This window comes from Prinia subflava, chromosome 9 (assembly GCF_021018805.1).
Source record: "Prinia subflava isolate CZ2003 ecotype Zambia chromosome 9, Cam_Psub_1.2, whole genome shotgun sequence".
In the NCBI taxonomy this organism is placed as follows: Eukaryota; Metazoa; Chordata; class Aves; order Passeriformes; family Cisticolidae; genus Prinia; species Prinia subflava.
The window spans coordinates 7,264,807-7,288,498 of record NC_086255.1 but is presented as its reverse complement, the minus strand read 5'-3'; the positions used below and the strand labels follow the sequence as shown (position 1 = coordinate 7,288,498).

The 23,692-nt window shown below is 35.2% G+C and overlaps 1 protein-coding gene across 3 annotated transcripts in view; it reads left to right on the top strand.

Moving 5' to 3' along the window:
- ATRNL1 (attractin like 1) overlaps window positions 1–23,692 on the top strand; it is a 425,861-nt gene that overhangs the window by 204,887 nt on the left and 197,282 nt on the right. For all 3 annotated transcript variants that reach the window (XM_063405246.1, XM_063405245.1, XM_063405247.1), the window contains exons 25-26: window positions 8,175–8,236; window positions 20,037–20,115. In XM_063405246.1, coding sequence (XP_063261316.1) covers window positions 8,175–8,236; window positions 20,037–20,115 — 141 coding nt within the window. The remainder of the gene's footprint in view (window positions 1–8,174; window positions 8,237–20,036; window positions 20,116–23,692) is intronic.

Here is a 23,692-nt window from a genome sequence, read left to right as displayed (position 1 = left end):
TTTCAAGTGAACGATGAAAGTTAAATGAAAGAGAGTAAAATTAACATAACAAAATTGAATCACAATTTATTCTGTTAATCCTCACAATTTAATTTTAATTTATTTTGTAAAAGTCTCAGTTCTAACTTTCTGCATTTTGATCGCCTCTTCAAGGAAAAACCTAGAACTCATTTTCTTGCTTATATCTTACATAGTCTCTTTCTTTGTTCGTTGGGTGTTTTTTAGGTTAGTCAACCACTTCCCCTTATTTGAAGGAATTAATATTTTCACATTAGTGTGGTCTCTTGTTCTTTCCGCAGAAGATCTGTTACAATATTCTTGCCCCTTGTACAGATAAGTGAACATCATCTCTTACATCCAAAGTCCCACTCTTCTCCTTCAGTGGAATAAACATTCAATACAGAGAGCTTAATCTGCCTGAGTTTTTTCCTGTTACCTTTTTATGTTGGCTCTTCTAAATTAGATCGGTTATTGTGTGTCCTCTTCATCCTCATGCACATGTAAACCACTCCCTTACCCTTCTTTGCATACTTTACTTTTCTTTTCTATGAGATGTGGATCTTCAGTAAAAGACTGAAGTAATAATAAAGCTGAAGAACATTTTCTCTGTAGAGTTTAATGAGATTTTGGTGTCTTCCATTGTCATCATTTACAATGATGATCAAAAAGATTCACTCGCGTACAGACAGTCTTGAAAATGCCTACCTGGCTTCTCTTTTGGTTAGTCTTTATGAGAGGCTGGACAAAGTATTTCAATTTTTTGTCTTAGCATTCTGCTCTGAAATCCTGGCTTCTCTGAAGCCAAAGGGGAATCAGTAGGTATTTACCTCTGATATTAATATAATCCACACTCACCTGTGGAGAAAAAAGCAAGACTTAAAAAAATTTTATGTGCGTTCTATCACAGTACTGTTCATAGGATGAACAAAATTCAGGTATTTGTGTTGTGGATAGCTGCTGGAATGCAGATTCCTTCCACTTTTCAGAAGCAGTTGCATCAAATCTGCTCACAATGACTTCTGCTCTCATTGTAGCAGTGCTGAATACATCAAGGAATTAGAGCCTCTGTCTTTCATCCTCATCAAGAGGTGAGGAGGAGAACAAGGAAATACATCAATGAATTTCTCTGCTGACTGGGAATGCTGCTTTTTGGTTGTTTTAGATGTTAGAGAAGGGGATTCACCAAGCACCACGCAAAAGATCAGAAGTGTAATTTCTACAAAGTGGTGTTATAGACATAAATCTTCTGAAAGACAGATACCTCTGGGATATTGTAGGCCACAGACTCCTGTGTAATCCATTACCCATGCCAATATAAACCTTTGATTTGTGGGTTTAAACCTGAGGCTGAGTAACCTCATAAATATGCTAATCCACAGTAATCAAGAAAAGTGCCATTGCAAATACCAAATTTTTATTCCACAGCTCCAACAGCTTTATAGCACGCTCTACATTTATAACAATAAACTTTGGGAAATTACTCTCTTCATGTTTAAGAAAATGCTTTGCCCTTTTCTTGTCATCTCACAATGGGTTTTACATACATTATTTTGAATGGCATGATCTTTATGCAAAATTCAGGGCATGTTTTGCCTTCTCTAACCACGTATTTGATTTCTAAAATGAACAAAACATTGCATAAATTTTAAAAATTTAGCTTTTGTAGCCTCATAAAAGTTTTATTATCATTTTTATTAGGCTGGAGACCAGCCAGTTTGTTAACTGGTAGATTATCTAGCATAACCAGTGCTACCATAGATGCAAAAAATAAAGGACTTGAAGAAATTTGAAAAAAATCTTATCATTTTAGCAGCAGGTTTTCCATCTCTGATATATATGTTTCTACACATGCACATAGGCATGAATATTAAATGTCAGGACCATCAAATTAAGTTCTGCAGTCATTCAAACAGCTCAGGGTAAATTTATTAATGTATTTAGGCAAGGTGAAAAATATCTTATGTGCAGGACATTTTTCTGTTTATAAACTTCAGAGTACAAGGAGAAGTGGAATCTGCACCTTGGGAGATTCAGATTGAACATTAGAAAAAATCCATTGTGTTAGCAATGGTGCATTGAAACAGATTTTCTGGATGGGCCGTGGAATGCTCACTCTTGGAGGTTTACAAAATTTACCTGGTAAAAAGCACTGTTGGCCTGATCTGGTGCTGACCTGGCTTTGAGAGGGAAGCTGAACAAGCTCAGTTTGTGATGTTCCTCCCCGTCCCCACTTCTGTGACTCTGTAAGAGCACATTCCGTAACAGGTGCAGCTTTCCTAATGGGGAACTCCTTCATTTATCAAGTCATAATAAGATGTCAGAAGAAGTCATACCAAGAAAGCTGAAACCTGGGGTTGAAAGGAAAATTCAATTCTAGCAAGTGACAAAAATGGCTTTTTCTTAATGTAGCTTGACAAACAAAACCATATCGTCATGCAATGCTTCTCTTTGTAGTAGAATTTAATCATTCAACTCTGCCTGACAAATTCTCTCACTTCATTCCCTTCACTTCTGTTTCTAATTTTTCATCCTGTCCATTTAATCTAGGCAGACTTTTAAAAACTAGAGTTTTGAAAGATGTCTAGAAATCTGCTGTTTCACACAGTTTGTAGGAGAACTCAATCCTGCAAAGATTTATGTCTAAAATAACTTTCGAGTACTATAGGTCTTTGTGCCAATTACTTTTAATCTTTTTTTTTTAAATTTAATTTTGAAACATGTCATTTGTCTCTTGTCTATGTCTTCTAATTTTCTTCCATTCTTTCATTGATTTTAATATTCAATATTTCAATTTCTTAATAATGTCCATATGAATCATTATGAAAATGCTTTGCACATTAAATAAAACTGTAAGTTAAATAACTGTTCCCTCCCCCAGATTCTCTCCTCACTTCCTGGAGTTTATTCATGTTGGGTTTTCCTGTGTGGTATACGTCAGTTCGTATGTCTATACAAGCACAAAATTGAATAAAGAAGTGGCATATGCATATTGAATTGAATGGATAAGGTGCCTATTAGGTAGGAAAAAAGTTCAGCTGTTATAACCTTATTTAGAAGTATCTTTCATCTTACTTGAATACAAAACTAGATTGTCTTTCAGCCTTTTATGACTCTGAATAGTGGAAATAATAAACTGTAATTATTACATTTTTTGAGAAATGAAGGGGTGGGTATTTGGATAATGTGTGCCAGCATGAGAGACAGGGCTGCAGCATGCAGAGATAATCTGTGGAAGCTGTTTATCAAATCTTGATGTGAAGCCTGAATTTCTTTGTTATCTTTCATTTTCTATTTATGTTATCAGTATGAAAGTTTTGTTATCACTAAATCTTATCATCTGGGAGGACTGTTTGTCAACATCAGACTGAATTCTTCACAGGCATTAACACAGCAGAAGGAGGTATGATTCTGCTAGCAGCCTCTTAGCTTCATATTGCTTCTCAGATCTTTTAATCTCAACAACAAATATTTCTTTTGCCTATTTTATCATTACACTGTTTTACCGAAATGCCCAGTGAGTACTTAGAAACCATGGGAGAAATTTATCTCACCTAGCATTATTTATATTGTAAGTTTGACATTAGGTCTGCAGTCTAAACTAATCACAGAATCCCAGTGTTGTTAGGGGAGAGAAATGGCAGCTCCACAGGGTAACTCCTTCCAATTTATGAGAGTTCCACATCTATTTTAGAGTCACTCTCCTATGAAGTACCTTCCTATCTCTGCTGATTATTGTAAGCTAGCTGACTAATTTGGACTAGGATCACACATGGGACAAGGTCAGATATACTCCACATGGCAAAATTCAGATACGTTTCAAAATTTCTTTTTCAAGTTCTAGAAAAGCCAATATATGGAATAAATGTGTGGCAGTTTTAGCCTCCAAGAGTTTAATGTTTCTCTTGTTTAGACAGATGTAATTTGTTGGTAACCTTGTCCTTTCCTTACCATGTTCTCTTGGAATTTCTGTTTTCCAAAGGAAAGGAAAATATATTTTGTGCTTTGCCTGTTAAATATTTCTATTGGGAAAGTGACAATTTCCTACCATCCATCTCTCACTTTTGAAGGCCACTCTTAATAGCTGAAGTCCAATGTGAAGGAAGAGTCAGAACCAATTTTACTCTCTCTAAAGATAGCCCAATATATAATTGTACTTATAATAGTATTTAAACGAAATATCGTTATACACAAAAATGTAGCCATCTACAGAACTATTTTCCTCAGATTTCATATTTTTTGTTTGAAGTTGCCTAGGTCAGAAAGTGTCCCTCAAGAAAATCTGAAAGATGATGGACACCAAAATATGTCAGCCTTTATGTTCAGTCAGTATCCATTTCTTCTGATTCAGTACATACCTAGCACCAGTGTGGGAGTGTATAATAGTTTTATCCAAGAAGAAATTAAATTATGGTTTTGATGATACTGAAGGAAGTAATAATTCTGCAGGGTTTAAGTCTGCATAATCAACACAGTCCAGGCAGTTTAGTTTGGGTTATGTCTGACCTTATTGCATTATGTTTCCAGGTTTAATAATTAGACCTTCTATCAGAGTTTTGCCATGTATTTATTTTACTTTCTCTTATTTGTTCATTTTTAATTTATTAACAATGGAAGATGGAAAAATTGTATTAACAGAAATATTTGTTCATGATTTGAGAGCCTGAACAGTTAGGAGTTTGCTTTAGTGGGTAACGTCATAAAATGGAGCACAGATTATAATTGCTTTTTGTGTACATTATTTGAATATATGAAACATTCTCACGGATTATGTTCCTGGTTTCTGCAAATGTGCAATTTTGATTTAGTGCCTAGTTTTCCTTTTCCTTTTGCATGATTGGTGTCGTTAGAATTGTGGAGATGGCTTCTTGACACCTGTATTTTTGAAATAAAACACAAAGTTCTAGGGGCAGACTTGCTATTTCCATATGAAAGTTATCCCTGAGTTAGACTTTGAAGATTGTCTCATTTTTGTCATGGAGCAGATCTTGACCTATTGTTCTGTAGGACTCCATTACTGCTGCAAATGATATTGTCAAGGTAAAGATGAGCTGGAGCAATGGGAAAAATGAATCCATTCCTGCAGACATTAACTTGTGAAGGCTGGAAAAATCTATGTTCAGCAGGTGTTCCTCTTTCAACAGACCTATTCCATCCATCAATATTCAGTGTAAAGTGTATTTCCTCATCATGTGCGTAACCAAAACGTGAAAAGTTAAGAAGTACCATGCTTTGAAATGTTGATTGAAGTGCATCCTTGTGTTGGTGCTCTCTGGTATATTCTGCTCTTAGCTGACTTCTGAATCCTTAATTGCTGCAAAGGATTTGCCAGCAGTCACAATGCCTTGTTTTCCATTTGGCCACATGTTGTTAAACCTGTTTGTTTGCTTGCTTTTTTAAAACCATATTGTTCAAAAACTTTAATGTGGCAGAGAAAAAAGATAGACATGTCTTCTGTTTGTTGGAAGAATCCCACAGTTTGTTTATTACTCATCAGCATTTTCTTCATAGGATTTCCTATCTCTTAAGACATTGAGCTAGAACACGTGTGTATGTATTTATATAAATGTAAACCCCACATTTGGCTTTGGATTCTTTTCATTCTGTTGCAATTTTCTACATTTAATCCGTAGTATATTGGTGTTACTTTGATCTGATGGAATACAATTGCAGTTCCCCACAACAATAAGAGGAATGATAATAATAACAATAACTCATAGAGTTTATCCTTTACTATAAAAAATTATGTTCCACACTTGGTTCTGTTCCACGGGACATGATGGAAAGGATATTTATCTTCTTCCGTATTTGTAAGAGAAGGCAGAGGGAATGTTTGTGGGATCCACGAGCTTTTTAGATGTTTTGGGGAAACTACTAAGGTATGATACAAATTAAGAAAGGAGATATTTGTCTCCAATATCTAAGTCCAAAGTGAAAACCTTGGGTTCAAAGAACTTTTCTTGTCCCTTATCTGTATAGACACAAGCAAAAAGACAATTACATTCATATCTTTATGAAATCCCAATGGAAATAAACCTTTTTAATTGTATTATGGTTCTTTGTATCATTCCTTGGTTCATGACATTTACTTGCTTCTTTGTGGTCTACTTATAATTAGAATATGTATTCTTTTTGTTAATATTCTGTGTTGAAATTAGTCAATGATGCATGATACTGTTCAGAAAATACTATAGTTCATCTTTTAAACACGAATTCTAATGTAATTTTTAGAAGATGTTTGATTAAAATTGGAAATTACTTTTGAGAGAAATTGTTTCTGCATTAAAGTATGAGTGCTTTCAGGAAAATCCCATACAACCAACCAATCAAATCTCATGGACAGATGTTCTTCCACAAATTCCAAACATTCACTCCAGCAGTAGAAAATTGCATTTATCTTGAGTAGATGATTAGATTAATAGAGGTTGGAAAATGTGGAATCATTCCTTTTGTGTCCATTATTGTGCAAAAACTTTATATGCTTGAGCTTTGGACTGTGCAAGTCAATTAATTATTGATAATGACATAAAATAATTGAAATATTGTAAATCTGCTTACATCATTTTTATTGTGTGATGGAAAAGAGAAATAGAGGCACTATAGTTTCTTAAAAAAAATTGAGGTGAAGCTTTCCTGGTATGATTGTGATCCAATTGCAGGGTTTGATTGCAGACTGGAGTTATTTCTAGGCTAACACAGACTGTGAAGGAATTGTGACACTTTGAATGAAAATAAATGTAGTAGTGCAAAATCTAAATTTTCCTTCAACAAAGAGCATTCCAACAGGTCACAATAGTTGAACTCTGTCAAAACTGGCATGTTTTTGTCTCCTTGTGCTAGTTCATCACCTGAACTGTGGTACTTGTAAATAACATTCTGGAAACACCAGGAGTGAATTTGAGTACTAAATAGTATTTGAAGTAAATCCAGACAGCATTTAAAGTATAGAAAGTGAATTTGGAAAGCTTTCATTTTTGTTCAAGGTATACTTAAACAATTGTTTATGCTTGGAATGCACTTTATACTGGGCCAAAGAAGTCTCCTGGTCTTTTCTCAGATGTTATCTTTGAGGTAATTGTTCTGTGTTTAGCTGTGTTTGGCTGGCACAACACACAGTATAGCTTTGGCCTAAAAAAATAAAAACAAAAACAAAACAAACAAACAAACAGAAAAAAAAAAAAGAAAAAGTAAATTCTTGAGTATCATGAGTTATCATTTCAAAAGTTCACAAGTGAGCTATGAAAGAGATTCAGAGTAATTTCAGGTAATTACTAGTCAAGATCAAATATTAAATTCACAAAGAGTTCTAAACCCAACAATTATTTGAAAAGAGTGTAAATACAGTTAGATAAACACTTTGTACTATTCAAAGTAGAAGATTCTCTGTATCTTTAGTTTGATAATTATAGACTGAAAAACTGAGCAAGACAGGGACTTATGGATATTTGTAGATATAACATAAATATTAAGTACTGTTCTTAACATTAGCAAAAAGTACTTGCAAAAATAATTATAGGCTGTATTGCATGCAAGTGTGAATGTCTCTATGTATATGCTGTCTTAGAGATAATTCTTAAATATTCACAAAAATTACAGCGAGGAGCTGAACTAATGCCTGTTCTGGTGAGGCTGTAAAAGTGTAGCCCAAAAGAATATTTATTACTTTGGCTTTAAAGTAATTTGCTTTGAAACTGTTTTATTATGCACCAGATTTATCTTTTGAAAAAATTAAATTAACATATACATTAATTTAAATATTATACAATTAAAATATTTTAAATGCATTAATTTTAAGTACTATATGTTGTTTGTCTTCTCTAAAACCTTGTTTCAGTGTTATTAAAATGGAAGAGGCTGTTGGTCAAAACAGTTGACTATAAACAGGACAATTTATAACAATATGATTTCTTAATATTTTTCATATCGTTTTTATTGTTCATGTTAAGTGGGTATTTCTATTAACTTTACTTCAGTAAAAGTATTATCTTCCATTGTTTGTATTTTGATACAAGCAAGGATATGGGAATTAGTTGCTCATCTCACTTTATCATAAATGCAGGTGTGTGCAGACTAGACTGAAATTACTGAAAGTAATCATCCATGGAGCCATAAAGCCCTCGCCTAAAGAGAGCTGTTGAGTCTGAAAATGTTGTAATTTACTTCTATTTTATTTGCAGATTGCCTTCTCACAGCACAATACTATCATGGATCTGGTGCAGTTCTTTGTCACCTTCTTCAGGTAAATTGCTTTTTTTTGTCTTCTGTCTGAAATCCTGATGACTTTTTACCATCAAACCAGGATCTTAACCAGCTTTGAATCTTGGGAAATGCCACAAAGAGGCCTTCAAACTGTGTTCCCTAATTTGCACCAGTGGAAGGTCCAGGCCAATTACAGGCAGCTGCTGGAATCTTACATTATATAATTGTGTATTTCATATTCAGTGGTACAGTCTTCACACCTCCCAAAGATTAGCTGGGTTTGTACCATATATTACAGTGATTAAGAAAAGCCAGCTAAACTCAACTAATTCATGTGTGTGATTTTTCTATAAACACTTTTATGGAATTATTAAAAATGACGGCTCTGTTCAACAGCTTATTATTTTTAACAAAGCACAGCACATCACTACTAATGCTTTCATGTGTCAGAGATTGTGAAAGGCAGTAGCTGGTGCCTGGGATTTGGTTCTGGCAGCAATGCAGGGATGGGCTTCAACTACAATGAACAACTATTCTAGAACGTGAACAAAACTCCACTGAAATACTCCTTAAAAGTTCAGCTATCTTATAAAATGTCACAAACTTGAATAGACACGGATTAGTTACAGTGCTTTGGAATCTTGCTGGGAAGATATTTCCCAATAACTATGAAGTGTTCACAAAATGTGCACAGTGACAGACAGGTATGTTCATCAGACTTTCTGAGTTTCTAGAACAGCCGTGACTTTATTTCACAAGTTCACAGTTGTTGACTTTAATCACTGTGCTCAGACGAACTGTACCCACAGAATCAGACTCCTAAATACTGTGGATGGTCCAAATTGTGTTTATTGAAGTTTTTTGTACCCAAGGCATTGGCTAATGGAGAGGAGTTTAGTAGGTGATATAAAATATCCCATTTCTCCTCATTCACCACAAACAGAGCAATAAAATGATGATTGCCTAAAGGTCAGTCTAGTGGTGTTTTGGGTGTTTGGTTTAGGGTGTTGTGCTGTGGTGTTTTTTTGGGGTTTTTGTTGTTGTTGTTGTTTGTTTGGGTTTTTTTTTCATGGAGAGACACCAAGCTCTAAAACTTACGATGATTTTGCAGAGGTTTAGCTTACAAACCCCTATAGAAGAAAACAAAGTACAGCAGACCAGAGGGGTCCTGTGACAAACAGCAGAGGTAAAGCAAGAGCAGTTTGTTGGTGCTCTGTGCCTGGCACAGCCCCAGAAAAGGTGAACTGGGCTCTCTGGTGGTGCAGCCATCCCTGTGGCATCGTCCCTCCCAGTGTGAGGGTCCATCTCATGCAGTTTGTTCTGGGGAAATGCACAGCTTGGGTGTCAGCAGTCTGTAGCCTAAAAGAATCATTTTAATAAGGGTTTCTTTGTTTCTTGTTTTGTGTGGGTTTAGGTTGGTTTGTTTGTGGGGTTTTGTTTGTACCTCAGGGAATGAGGTGTGTTGTGACTGGCAAATCACGTTGGTAACAGTATTAATTCAGGCCATATTTACTAAGATTATTGATAGAGAAAATAATTGTGTTAAGGGCAATTTGAATGTGCTTGATAACAAAACATATTTCAGCATGCTTTGATAAACATGCATTTGCATTTCTCCCATCCAGTATTTTATTTCTGTTTCTGAGGATGTGGCAAAATGCTGTTCACCCTGCCAAAGCAACAAATAGACCCAATTGACAATAACTGCTATTCAACAACCAGGCAAAAGTATGGTTTAAAACTGTTCTTTTATAGGTTTTGTGTTCCAGACTGAAAGATGAAATGGACATTTTAGTGCTTGAATCAGAAACATCAAAACAGGCATTTATAGAACTGTCCTGATGTATCAAGGTGAACTGTTTTAAAAGCATTGTTCTGTAACGACTTTATTTAAAACTATACATAGTAAAGCACAAAATCTATTATTAGCTCTGCAATTAATGCTTGTTCTACCAAGATCCTGATATTGTATATTCTAGAACAAAAATGTTCTAGGATAAGATAAACAGAAGTTATATTGAAAAAAATTGACAATATTATTGAAACTGTAGTGCTTCAGACCATGATGTGCATTGTCAAAAACCTTCACCCTAGTTAATTCCATTCTTTTTGTGCTGGAAGGTTTTGTTGCAGGTGCTGGTTCAGTGGCCTTTTCTCTAAGAATAAAAATGCAATGTAAGAGCAGTAACAGGTTCCAAACTGTCTCAGAGAGAGTGTGGCACCTGTGTTGCTGTGCTCAGTGCCTTGAAGATTTTTAGCCATCAAACAAATGGAGAAGTCTCTGACTTTTTTTTTCTTTCCACCTTCTTTGAAGAAGTGCAGATCTCACTGGAAAAATTCAAAGGCAGCAAATGTGAATGATCTTTCTTACACTGAAGAAATGCAGTATGCACAGTTAAAGAAAGTGTATTTTTGTATCACCTTGGCCACTAAACCCCACAATATCCTGAGGTTTGGTGCTTTTTTTTTTGTTTCAGACTCTAAGGGATAAAGAAATTTTTGTGTTTTCAAGTTTTACATGAAGATATGAATTTAGCTAAATAGGTGTCAGGACATTTTAGACATTTCATAAGGGTATACGAAGTAGCTTTAGTTTCTGAAAACATTTTTTCACTTCTTCAGATCAAATCTAACATCCGTGAAAATTGATTGTTCAATAATTGTAAGTTTTTAGTATCTATGATTTGGGTAAATCCTAAATGGAGAGCTATAAACCACTTGATTTCCATACCTGCATTTAAATAAAATTATAACAGTTTAACAGAATTTATAACAGTAGTCAAGCAATTCCCAGATAATTATTCATATTAAGAATCTGAAGCATAAGTTCTAGTAAGGAATGTGGTTAAATCTCATAATCACAAACCAGGCAAGCATGAAATTGGTGCAGATGACAAAGGTGAGCTGTTAATACACTCGTGATAGGAAATGATAAGCAAGTGCTACTGCCAGAACTGTGTTTTTAAAACCTTTTTCAAATGCATGGTACCAGCTACTAACTCATCAGGAATGTTCTTTGAGCTCACAGAACTATTACTTGCCTTGCCTCTGGTACTTTGGGTGAAGCTGACTGACTTCATAAAATATTTTAGTCACTTTTCTAACATATCTCCATACTGTCACAAATTACAGAATCTCCAGGTTTTAATAATGGGAGCACTGTTAAACAATATGGAGACTCTTTGAAAGCTTGAAAATCTTTCTTTTGTGTGTACTTTAAGAAATTTCACGAAAAACATGGTCATTTCTGTTAAATCTTTCTGTGAGCAGTGTAAGTGAGAGAAAACAATACTTAAATTACACCCAGTGCTTATTGCAGGAGGGGATGGGTATTTTGGTTGAGTGGGAGCTACAGCAGGAACTGCAGCAGGTGCTGGAGAACCAGATTTATTAACTTTACCTGTAGGACTGTGTGCTAGAAGCTCTGAGCTGTCCCTTCAGTTGTGCTCCCTGCAGTGGGAGGGGGTGGCTGCACTTCAGCAGTGCCAGAGCTCCTGACAGCCCTGGGGTGAATTTGCAATGGGAGAACTCCTGCTCTTCACCAGCAGCCTTTGGTCTGCATCCCTGCCTTCATGTTTTGTTTCTGGTAAAATGAAGGATGGTAAATCAGTGATTTTGGTGTGGTTATCTTGAGGAGATCTAATACTGATCTCTGTGAGAACAACAAAAAACAGCGTGTTGGGATCAGATCACGTCCACCATGGCTGGGATCTCAGAAAATCCAGAACTCTTATAGTTAGAATATTATATACTCAAAATTAGAGTATTTATAGTAATATGAAAATCAAGTTATCATAGCAAAACGGATTTTACTTTTGGGGCTAGAGTAGAATTAATTTTTACGTAGTGATTCATTAGAAGTTTTCACCACACTTAGAAGCACAGAGCTGTTTGCTTGGGAAAAGCACCTCTGTACTGTGGTGGGCAATTTGAGTTGGGTTCCTTGTTTTAAATATTCGTTTTGAATTGTTGAATGTAGCTTTGTGTCTTCTGCTCTCTGAATCACCCAGAGGTCACTGTGGAGTTAGTTGGTGTGATCGTGTTTCTGGAGAAGGCAGCCACTTGTTACTGGCTGCAGGCAAAGGAGATTCCCCAGTGCTGCTGCATCAGTTGCTCTTCAAAACAAGGGATGAGTCACTCAATCCATCAGTGAACAGAACTGTTTGCCATTGTTTTCTTCCTGTTTTTCATCTTTCTGTTTGTGCTTTGAGTCATTTGGAAGTGTGTGTGACTGCACTAGTGCTCACCATATTTTGATTTCAACAGACTCTGTTCCTTAAAACACAAAATAGTCACTCAGATATCTGAAGATGGCCTATGTGCCTGCTTGGTATAAAACAGGTGTGGGCTTTTTCCTTCCTTAAAGCCAGTGCATTTAAAGTTTGGAAATCTCACTTCCTTTATGTATCAAATACAGTGAGAGGTGCTCATTGTGCCTGCTGAAGCTCTGGCATTTTCTCCTTTCAGGGGTGTGTCTTTCTACAGCTGCATTGGATTTTTTATCTTAATAAGCATCACAGATAATTCATACAATGTTTATATTTTGATTCCCTACATTTTGTATTGTATTTTCTTAAATCCAGTCAGTTGTTTTCTTAGACTTCAACAGCATCAGTGCTCACAGCAATTTTTCTTCTAACTTTCTTATGAAACTCCACTCCACTGTACTTTAAACAAAAGAACTAGAACAGGTTTTCATCTGTGATAAATGGACTTGAAATTTTACTTTTGTCACCTTAATTCCAAAGAGAAGGAATTCAGTCTTCTTACGGCACGTACCAGTTGCAAAGTTAACTTCAGGAGTTTGCTCCCAGATGTAAGGAATACAGGGAGGTGGGGTGAAAGCTGATGAAGGAAAACAATAACAAAAACCGAGGAAGTAAAAAGAGCACTGGTGTTTTCCTCCAGGCAGTGGTGTCACTGTCCATTACGGCGGGTGACAAGTGGCCTTGCCAAGCCCTGCCCGCCTGTCTCTGCAGGGTGACAGGCTGGGCTCTGAGTGACAGCCCAGAAAGGAGCAATCTCCTCTGGCAGGGCAGAAATATCCCAGGTCCCTGTGCTCAGCGTAATAAATCACGGGAAGAGAGAAGAGACGGTGCTAGACCGCGTGCTGTGCTGCGAGTTTCACACGTCTGGAAACATTATGTCTGATTTTTCCTTTTTTTTTTGAAGAGACATCTCAATTCAAAGGAATTCATCCTCTGTATTGGAATATTAATGCCAATAGTCCAGTAAAATTTACAAATGAAGCATTTTGCGTGGGAGGTTTTGTGGTCTTTCTAATTTATCTGTTGGAGTCCAAGGTAGGGATGTCTGTGTTTTGCCAATACGAAGCAAAATTACAGAAATTCTACTTTGGACTCCAAAAGCCACACTAAGAATTGCAAAGTAAAAAGTAATTATATAATATATTTAAATTCTTTAATCTGATTTTTTTTATTATTTTTTATTAATTTAATCTTCATATGTGGCCTAATCATGTTCTATGTCATTGGTTTTCTATGTTTTCAATAATTTTTTTGGTGACATTTTAGGAAAACACTCACTGCTTGGAAAATTATATTGCTTTCCTAATATGTTTAAAGTCTTTTTCAGTTGAAATTCTAATATCAGGTTGAGGGGATTCAGGGGCTTTGTATTCTTTTTCCAGTACAATTACAGAATTTTTAGTGTTCTTCTTGAATGATGCTTCTTTGGCCTGGAAATCTAAAAATCCTTGCTCTGTCCTCGGGAAAATTTAATTTTAACAGCACTTTTAATAAGAAAAGTTATGACTTTTTTACACCTACTTCTTTGAGCATATTTGGCTCTTTGAAAAAGTATTGGAAATGTTACAGATTGAAAGGAAAAGTTTTTTGAAATGTGTTAAATTTCTTCATTATATTTCAGTCTATCATGCTAAATAATGCTGACATGGTATGGTGGCTTTCTAAACATATTTTACAGTTCTGTGATGTGTTATTAAAGAATAATAGCTGCACTAGAGAGAGCAGTCAAAAATAAGAATGAGCAAAAATATTGAAAAAATATTGTAGAAATAATGTGAATCTCTTGGTTTGGAAGGCTGCTGAAATTTAGCATTGGTGACAATTCTTCTTCCCTAAATTCACTAGCTGACAGTGTTTAGAATAAATGAGTTTTTCTCTCCCCTCCCCTAAATTTTAAATCCAAAATTAGCATAAATCAGGAAGACCATTGCACAAAAGCAAAAGTGAAAGCACAACTATTTTGTAATAGAAAGAATATGTTCAATTTTTCATTATTCTGGAAAGCTACTGCAGAAAGTATTAAATTCTGTAGTTCATAATTTGTCCAAAATTTCAGTGGATTCAGTAGACAAATATATATATATATATATTTACATGTAACATCACTTATTGAGAGAAATATAGAGTATCTCACCCATGAAGGGCAAACCCATAAAATTACATGAAATATGAAAGTTTCTTCCATGACTAAAAGAAACAATCATGCTTCATGGATGTGATGTTCTTTTTATTCTGTGGAGATTAATTTCATTTTACATAAGATTAAATCCCTTTGATTGTAAATCTTTTTTATTTGTTGCCTCAAAGAGGTGAAAGGAAGAACTGCAGAGGGTTGAAGTTCACAGCTAGAGCTTTATTGTGTAATATATTTCAGAGTCCTTTCACGTGGTTCACTTCAGCCTGATATTGGGTTGGCAGATGAAATGGGAATTTGGTCTCTCAAGAGCATCTTGGTGTGCACTGCATCCATTTTCCCTTTCTGGTTGAATATAAAGCCTGTTTGTATAACTGATCATTGATTCTTACGTTGCTATACCAGCTTGTGGCATATTGAACATAAAACCACAGCTTTGTGGATGTATGCATGAATTACATATGTAGGAAAATAGAAATCCAAAGAACGTATGTGTGCTTTTTTTATAGTTAATTTTTAATAATTATTTTTCCAAATAAAGTTATTTAACGCTCCCCTTCATCCTCTAAAACATTGTTGCACATTTATATAATGAAAAAAAATGCCAATAGTTTTTTTCATAATAATTTTTCTGCTAATTACACTTTTCCTGTTCAAACATTTCTTCTTTACTTTCAAGATTTTTGATGTTTCATTGCACAGGAAAGACCAATAAACCCAGGCTTTGCAGAGGCAGTTGTCAGGGATGATTTTAAACTCTTTAAGAGTTTATGACTTGGGAGAGGAAAGATTAAGTTGGTTTTCTATATTCAATATATATTAATAAATAATTTAGCATAAAATTAGTAGCTATTCTGACTAATAAATTAATACATATTGTATTTCATTGCTGCTACTTACTTAAAATCTAATTCATATAAAAGGCAGCTGACACCATTGATGCTTCAATCTCCCTGTTTCCCATTATGCATTCAGAGCTTAAATTGTGAAGCTTTATTAATACCATTATTGAAATCTTAGTTTATCATTTTACTTAATTTTGCTCTTCTGGTTCAACAAAATTATTTTCATGATGTTTCTACTTGTAATTTTTCATGTGCTGCTCTGGAGACTTACAGCATTCTTTTGATAGTATCATGAGTTTAACCATGACAAAGTAAAACAAATCTAATCTGGATGTTCTTTTCCATGCATTCCTACCAAATACAGTGCTGAGCCTGGAAGGACCAGATTAGAAGACAGATATATATTTCTTTTTAACTCTCAATCTGTTTTGTATAAGTTTGGTAGTTTTGGACATGTGAGAACAGAATTTTAAGGGAAGTTACGTGACTTTCATGAGACACTTTATGCAAGAGTTATTTATGGGGATATATGGATTTTCAGGACTGCATCAAAAAACAACATTTTAATCAGTCATCTGGATAAGAAGAATTATACGTGTAATTAGTTTCAAATGAACTTGAAACTTGTTGCTTAACTTGTGTGAATTCCATTTGAGACACAAACAAATACAAATTTGCATTTAAATGATTTTTTTGATAGTACTTCAAGTTTTAAATACCATCGTAGATACTTTATCTCATATTCAGGCATTTCTTTAACTTTGCAGTTTGGAAAGCAAGAACTGAGTGCCTGAACCCTTTATGTGGCTTTTGGATTACACAGTTCACATGTTCCTTGGGTTCCTTTAATGGGGAAAAGAATGGAATATAGATCTAGGCTGATGGAAAAAGTCCTGTCATATTTAAGGTTGTGCAACAATGGCATTTTGTGGCTGAAGAGGGGAAGATTGCAGGTCTTGGCTAATCAGTTCAGAAAATGGTGTGTGGGAGCCCCTGCATGGAGCTGCTGGTGCTGGTGGTGTTGTCATGGCAAGCAGGGATAGGAAAAGGACATTCCTGGATCACCTGGATGGTGACGCTGCCTTTGTTGGCAATGCCTTTCACTGGCTGTGCCAGCCAGAGCTCTCCCTGAGCAGGAATCCAGCCAGGATTTATTTCCCTGACCCCACACAGTGCATAACCACAAACTGGAATTTACATATCCCACTTCCTTTCTAGCCAAGACTACTTTTCCCTAAGTCTTTATATATTTTAATTTGGAGTTGAATCACTTCATTCCCAAAATCGTTCTGAATTGCTAATCACTGAAATAGTCCTACTTATAATGATGTTTATAAAACTTTGTGATTCATAGCAATTTAATTAATCATTAAAATATTAAAAAAAATATACTGCTGTCATACATATCAGACTTTTAATATTATGTTTACAGTGCTTTGTGCTTCAGATAATCCTGTTGAAATCTTTAGGGCTGCTTGTCATGTGTATACCAGTTAACACAAGGATGGCTGAACCCAGCACATCATAATCATAAACACAATGTTCTTGTCAAGTACAATGAGAGAAATCAATTGCTGTGACAATAATTGCTATTTGAAGTCATGGTGTTAGAAAAAGAATTGTTCAATTATTTTTATTTTAGAATTGTGCTTGCTTTATAAAATATCAATTAAAATGGGCTCTATTTGCCAATAAAAGGTAGTAAATAATGTGTTGGGAAAGCAGTTCTTAGAAACTGTGCACCTGAGTATTTATGGTTGTTTTAACCCTTTTTGTTTCAGCATCCCAGCAGTAATTCATACTGAATTGTCATTCACACTGGCCTCTAAACTGATTTTAGAAATTGCTTGATTCCAATGGGAAAATAAATCCTTTGCAATATAAATGAAGCCTGACTTCCTTGTTCTCATAAATACAACTTAGCAGTGATTGTGTATAAAAAAAAAAATCTAAAAATTGACCATTGTACAATCTTTTGTACATCTCTTGTACCTCTGTGCCATTAAACATTATTAACCACTTTTTTCTTTGTGTCATGCATAGACCTCTCAGCTATTACTTACTTGTCCCATCAAAACTGAGTGGATCTGATACTGTGGGAGCTTTGCAGCCCATCTAGAAGTTCCCTTTTCTGATCTTGGTCCCCTTCTGACAGTTTCTTCATTATCTGTCCGATGTCCAATTTTTAATTCATTTAATTTGCACTGCATTTTCTTTTTTTTATATCTCTGTCACAAGGAGGAGATAAGAAGTATAATGGGGGACTGGAGAGCATCCACCTACACCCGCCCTGCTGGTTTTTTGCATTTTTTTCCTGTGATTTTGATGTCTTTATTGTGGCTCCCTTCAACTCCCTGTTGTTTCAAAGCCAAAGCAAACTTTTCTCTCCTACCATTTCACACCCCTGGCCAAGCTGACTGCTCTCCTGTATGAGATGAGGTGATGCTTGTGGTACTGCAGTGTGCCTGTACTTCAGGGTACAGACACTGGAGATTTATGCATTGACATCCCAACGCTTTCTGGTTGGTTCTTAATTCCTTTTCTAATCTCTTCTAACATCCTATTTTCTGTTTTGACTGCTACTAACCATTCAGTTGATATGTTCAAAGAACTATCTGCAATGACTTCAAGATCATTTTCTTGAGTGGTAATTGCTAATTTAGAGCCTATCATTGTGTATTTGTAGCTAGTTGTAGTGGTTTTGTTTTTTTTTTTTTTTCCTTGTGCACATTGCCTTCAGTTCATTGTCATTGAATTTCCTTCTCTTATTTTATTGCCAAGTCCCTTTGTATTGTGATATCCTTTGCAGTCAGCTTTAATTTTAATTGCCCTACATAAACCAAGGATGTTATCTCACCACAGCCTGGAACTAGGTTAATTTCATGAATTTTGATTTTTCCCCCTTCTATTTATATTTAACCTCCCTACTGTTTTGACTGATGACAAGAAAATTCAGTGTGTGACCCACCACACTGATGTACAGAGCACAGAATCCATTTGTCTGAAGTCTTTCAGCCATAACTGTGAATATTTTCTATTCTACTGACTTAAGAGAACTGTTCAAGAAATTAATAAATGTGAAGGATAGAGTTTTCTATGGGTAGGGATTCTGTTCCTGGTCATAATAAAGCAGTCACACAGTTCAAGGCTCCCTTCATTACTTGTGTCCAGCTCCCTTGCATGTATTAACCTTTTCTAAATTCCAGGAGCACTGAGTTAATAATTGCAAATAGAGTTGCTGTTGTTTCACTAATTTAGAGGGTTTTGGCAGGACTGTAGAGGAGAAGGGTGAGATGGTTTTCCCTTATTTCATGCACAGCATCCCAATCTCCAGCAGCCCTGATGTTGCCCTAAAGCTTCTGTTGCAGGTACCAGCTGGTCACTGCAGTGTGGGAAACATTTCTGGGAAATACTATTTATAAGTATGTCTTGGCTTAAAAACATTAAAAGATGTTGCTGCAAAACTGAATTTATTCTGGTGGACAGTGGGGGTTTTTTAGTTCTGCTCTTTCCTAGGCAACCAAATAGAAATTTACAGTCACTTGTACTTGCATTTAAAGGGAGACATTGGTGTTATTTTGCACTTATGCACAGTATTCCTCTGAACTATGCTTCTTCCAGAAATCTTGGTATTTCCTGTGTTAAAGAATGTATTTTGAAGCTTTTTGGCAGAAAAAAAAAATTGTGGATGCCTAGTATAATTCAGTAGTTAGTGTAATATTAATTGAAACCACGATGTAGAGCAAAAGAGCCAATGTGTGAAAGTTCATCACACAATTAGTAAAACCAGGTAGTTCTATTAAAAAAAAACTGTCTAAAAATTTGAATGATCTTCTGAGAGATTACACCAGGTGCCAGCTTTAGAAGCCTTTTTTCAGTTTCCAGAAACTCCCTAAAAATGATCTTTCGACCAAAATACTTTATGGATTAAATGTTACAATACAAAGATATTGAAGCAAGAGAGAAGTTATGTGCTCTGATTGTGCACTGTAGATATTTAATTTTTCTTTTTTTTTTCTTGTTCTGTTGTGTGTTTGGAAGGGCAATGTGGTGATGTCTTTAGAGATGTTTTCCCTGGGCAGTTAACCATAGAAATACTCAATAAGATAACTCAGGCCTATTGTCATGTGCAAACCCAGTTCCTCAAACTAATTATTCTCCCTGTGTAGTTACCCTTCCTAGGGTAACTAATTTCCGTCCCAGGAAATTACTCAGAATTTACAAAGTGAAAGAAATATAAAGTGGTGTAATATTTTTTTGCTATACTTGACGCTCATTTTCCATCTACCAAACATGGAACATGCAGTGAATATTTGTTGAGACTGTCGTGGGTAGGTGGGTGGTTGTACTGGAGCTTATCCCATGCTAATGGAAACAGTGATAACATTTCCAGGAGAAAACCAGAGCATGTGATGTGCATTTTTTTGACTTTGACTGTGGATGGTTGACTCAGTAATTCTGGTAGAGTTTAGTTTTCCCCAATTTTGGGGGTTTATTTTTCCATGCTAGAATGCCTCTTTGTTACCTTTGATACACTAAAAACGTGAACTTTTCACAAGTTACAATAATTATTTTTTTCTTTTATGATTGCAGTTGTTTCTTATCCTTACTGCTGGTAGCTGCTGTCGTTTGGAAAATCAAACAAACCTGTTGGGCTTCTCGACGGAGAGAGGTATCAATAACTTTAAGATTATTGTAGTTACCTTATCTTTCAGAATAAGTTGAGAACTTTGATGAACAATCACTCCTCCCCTTTCTTCTGTATATGCAATTTAAGTACCCGTTTTATACCCTTGACTTTTTTATGCTGAAGAAGAAAACTTTATTTCTTTCTCCTGTCAAAAATTAAAGGAATTACAGCACTAGGCAGCAGAAATGTAAGTTTTCCTTATGGTGGCATATTTAGAATATTTAGAACAGAATTGAATAGAATATTTCAGTTGAAAGAGTCCTACAAAGAATTGTTCAGCCTGGCTAGTTCAGGGCTGACCAAAGGTTAAAACATATTATTGAGAGTATTGCACAAATAAATAATTATTTCTAATACACTAACAAGCTTGGGGCACTGACCCCTTGCTAGGAAGTCTGTTCCAGTGTTTGACCACCTATTCTGTAAATAAATGTTTCCTAATATCCAACCTGAACCTCCCCTCAAAGGAGCAAAATTCTCTTTCTCTTAGAATCTGTAGTTTCATCTTAATAACCATGGCACAATTAAAGTCTGCAGTAAATGCTCATTCATAAAATCACCTTATTATTTCATGGTCTAAATTCTCACAGCTATACTGAAAAATCTGGCACAAATCTTTATTCTTACCTGCCTAACAATTCATGACACTTAAATGAGGTTAAACAGGTTATGTGTGCTACTACATCTATATGATTGTATATTGATAGTTGTGAAATTTCATTTTGCTGTCGTAAATGAGATCTAAAATTTGTAGGCAGTGATTTTTTTCCTTCCTTGAAGTTTCTAATCATGATGATTTTTGGGAATAGCACTTGCCTAATGTACTATAATCTTGATATTTTTTTTTAAAGACAAGCTTTGGTATACTTAATGATTTTTTTCTTTGTATACTGGCACTGCTAATGTTTAAATAACTTTTTACTGTAGATCTACAGTGAATTTGTATATACTTTAAAAGTGCCAGCTAACTAGCACTTATAATTTTCCTTCACTGAAATTGTAATGTACTAATGCCAAGGTTTAGCTTCAACTGGTGCTACAAAGGAAAATGTGTATGATTGGTACTTGGTTCCTTTTGGTATTTATTTTTTTATTCAGATGAACATTGTTAGGAATCTTCTAAGGGCAAATTCTCATCTTTTGCTTACTACTTGTAAAGTATAGATGAAAGTTACTTTAAACCACAATATTCACTTAATACTATTTCATTTAAATTCGTCTCAGTACTTTGACAGTTCTCTGCAAAACTGTGTTGTGATGGAATGTCAGTTCATTGATTTAATTTCTCATGTTAATGAGGTTGGTTTATGGATGTTTTTAAGAACAGATATGAGTGTACCCATTTCCAGACCTAGAGGGTCTGCTCTATTTTCTGTGATTGTTCTCCTAGATTTTTGAAATGTAATATGTTTATGTGGTCTTTAGACATCATTTGATAAAGAAAGCATTCTCATACAAAAAGTTTCCCAAGATTTTTCTTATTGTCATCAAAACCACTTCTAAGACTGTATGAAAGCTCAAATGCAACATACATCCATCAGCTTCAGTAGAGCAAAAGAGAAAGACATATTTGGCAACTGGATTGGAACTCAGAGCTTCATGGTTGGTTCTGAATCTTGGCTTTCCTTGAATATAATAGAGAAACTTGGTTTTCTCTTGAAACTACAGTAGCACTGTGAGTTGTAAATGCTGAAAGAAATCTCCTTTTTTTCCCGGTCTGCTATTGACCACCAGCTGCAGTTCATATCAAATGCTAGTTATGGATAACATTCCATGCCATATTTTCCTTTAATCTAGCTAGAAAACTTCTTTTTATGTGTAACATATTTTATAAGATTTTGCAGTTAAGTGTTGCAAATAAATTGTACAAAAAACCCACAATCTACTGCTGAAAGATTTCTGAAGTATCTACTTTAGAGGCCATTTAGCAGATGAGCTTTTCATCTCTTTGATCATTTTTTAAAGACAGAAATGTTTGGCTCTTTAGATGTTACCTTCAATATGGACCCAAACTACAGTAATAGCAATAAAGCAAGAGCACAAACAAATACAGAAAAGCATCCTGTTAAAAGCTGTGCATCCTTTTATTGTTCCTCCTGGTGTTTTTTCCCCTGAAGGAGGAGGAACATTACCATCCAGTTCTTGTCATCTTTTAGTAATGAATTTTATCAGGCTCTTGACGTGAGCCAATAATTATGTTAAGATTTGTAGAGCCCTACGTGTAGCTGAAAATTCCGAGCCTTATCCTGTTTTGCCTTCTGACTTCAATGCTTGGCTAAATTGGAATGTTATTGATTCCAAATGGAACATAGCACGGCCTCAGTCCGGCACAAAGCAGGAGCAAGTTGTTTGCATTGTGAAAAGGGAATGTCTCAGCTTTCCCACTGATTTAGAAATTTTCCCTCCAGTTTCTTTCCTAATTCATTGCTCATTCAGCAAATACCTGCTTTCCACTGCTCAGAGCACTGCCCAGATCTTGCTGAGCAGTTTGAATTTAGGCTCTATCATAAGTACCTGTAAGAACCTGTTACATTGTGTATATATGAACATGGATAAGTGTCTTCCAAAATACTTCAAATGATTGTCTACACTGAATTTAACTTCCTTTGCCCATATGTATTGATCTTCCAATTTATTTAGTTGAAATAATTTTTCCCTAAGTTAAGACCTTGAGCTTTGTTTTTTCTTTTTCTCGTAACAAAATTTTGCTTCATTTTTTTTTCTTACCTACATTTCTATCTCTTAAGATTTTTTTTTCTCAGTTTTTTGATCTCTATATTTATACTTTAACTTCTGGATTAGCTTCTCTTCTTCTCTCCTGCCTTCTGAAAGGGCAAGGGACAGCAGACAGACTGTCTTACCTTATACCATCAAAATTATTCACCTTCTACATTGAGGGAAAATGAAAAGTATCATTCTTTTATTTTATAGTTCCAAAAAGATCAATGAAACTTTGAACAGGAGAACATGAACAGCCTCCTGCCTGGCATTCCTTGACACCTGCCCCCACCCATCCCTCCCATGGATTTGTGACATTTTAAAAAGATTTTTAGGAAGGGCTGAAGTAAGATAGTGGAATATTGCTTATCTCAGGGAGCTTGTTCCTTTAAAAGAATAAAACAGAATAAGATGAGATGATTTCCAAAGTGTAATTCTTATAGCAGTATCTTGATTAAAAACCCCAGAGTCCCAAGAAAACAAAAACAAAACAGAAGGAATTTGGAGCATTCCTAACAGAGCAAGATAACATTTACAGGTAAGTATGAAAATTTATGCAGGTGTAGAAAAAGGGAGAGATATATTTGTTTATCAAATAAAGGAGTTCCTAAATATTACAAGATTTAGGAAAAGCAAAGCAATTTTTAGAAGAGTCCTACACTGTGTTAAAAGGTCAGATATGTATTCTAGGTTTTAATCTCTCATCCTTCTTTTTACTCCAAAGACTCACAAATCTTTCTACTAGCACCTTTCTCAGTAAAGTTTGACTTTTCAGTTCAGTGGATGAAAAACCAAAAGCTGTCATTTTGTCCCAAATGATTTGTTTGGCCTCTTGCATTTT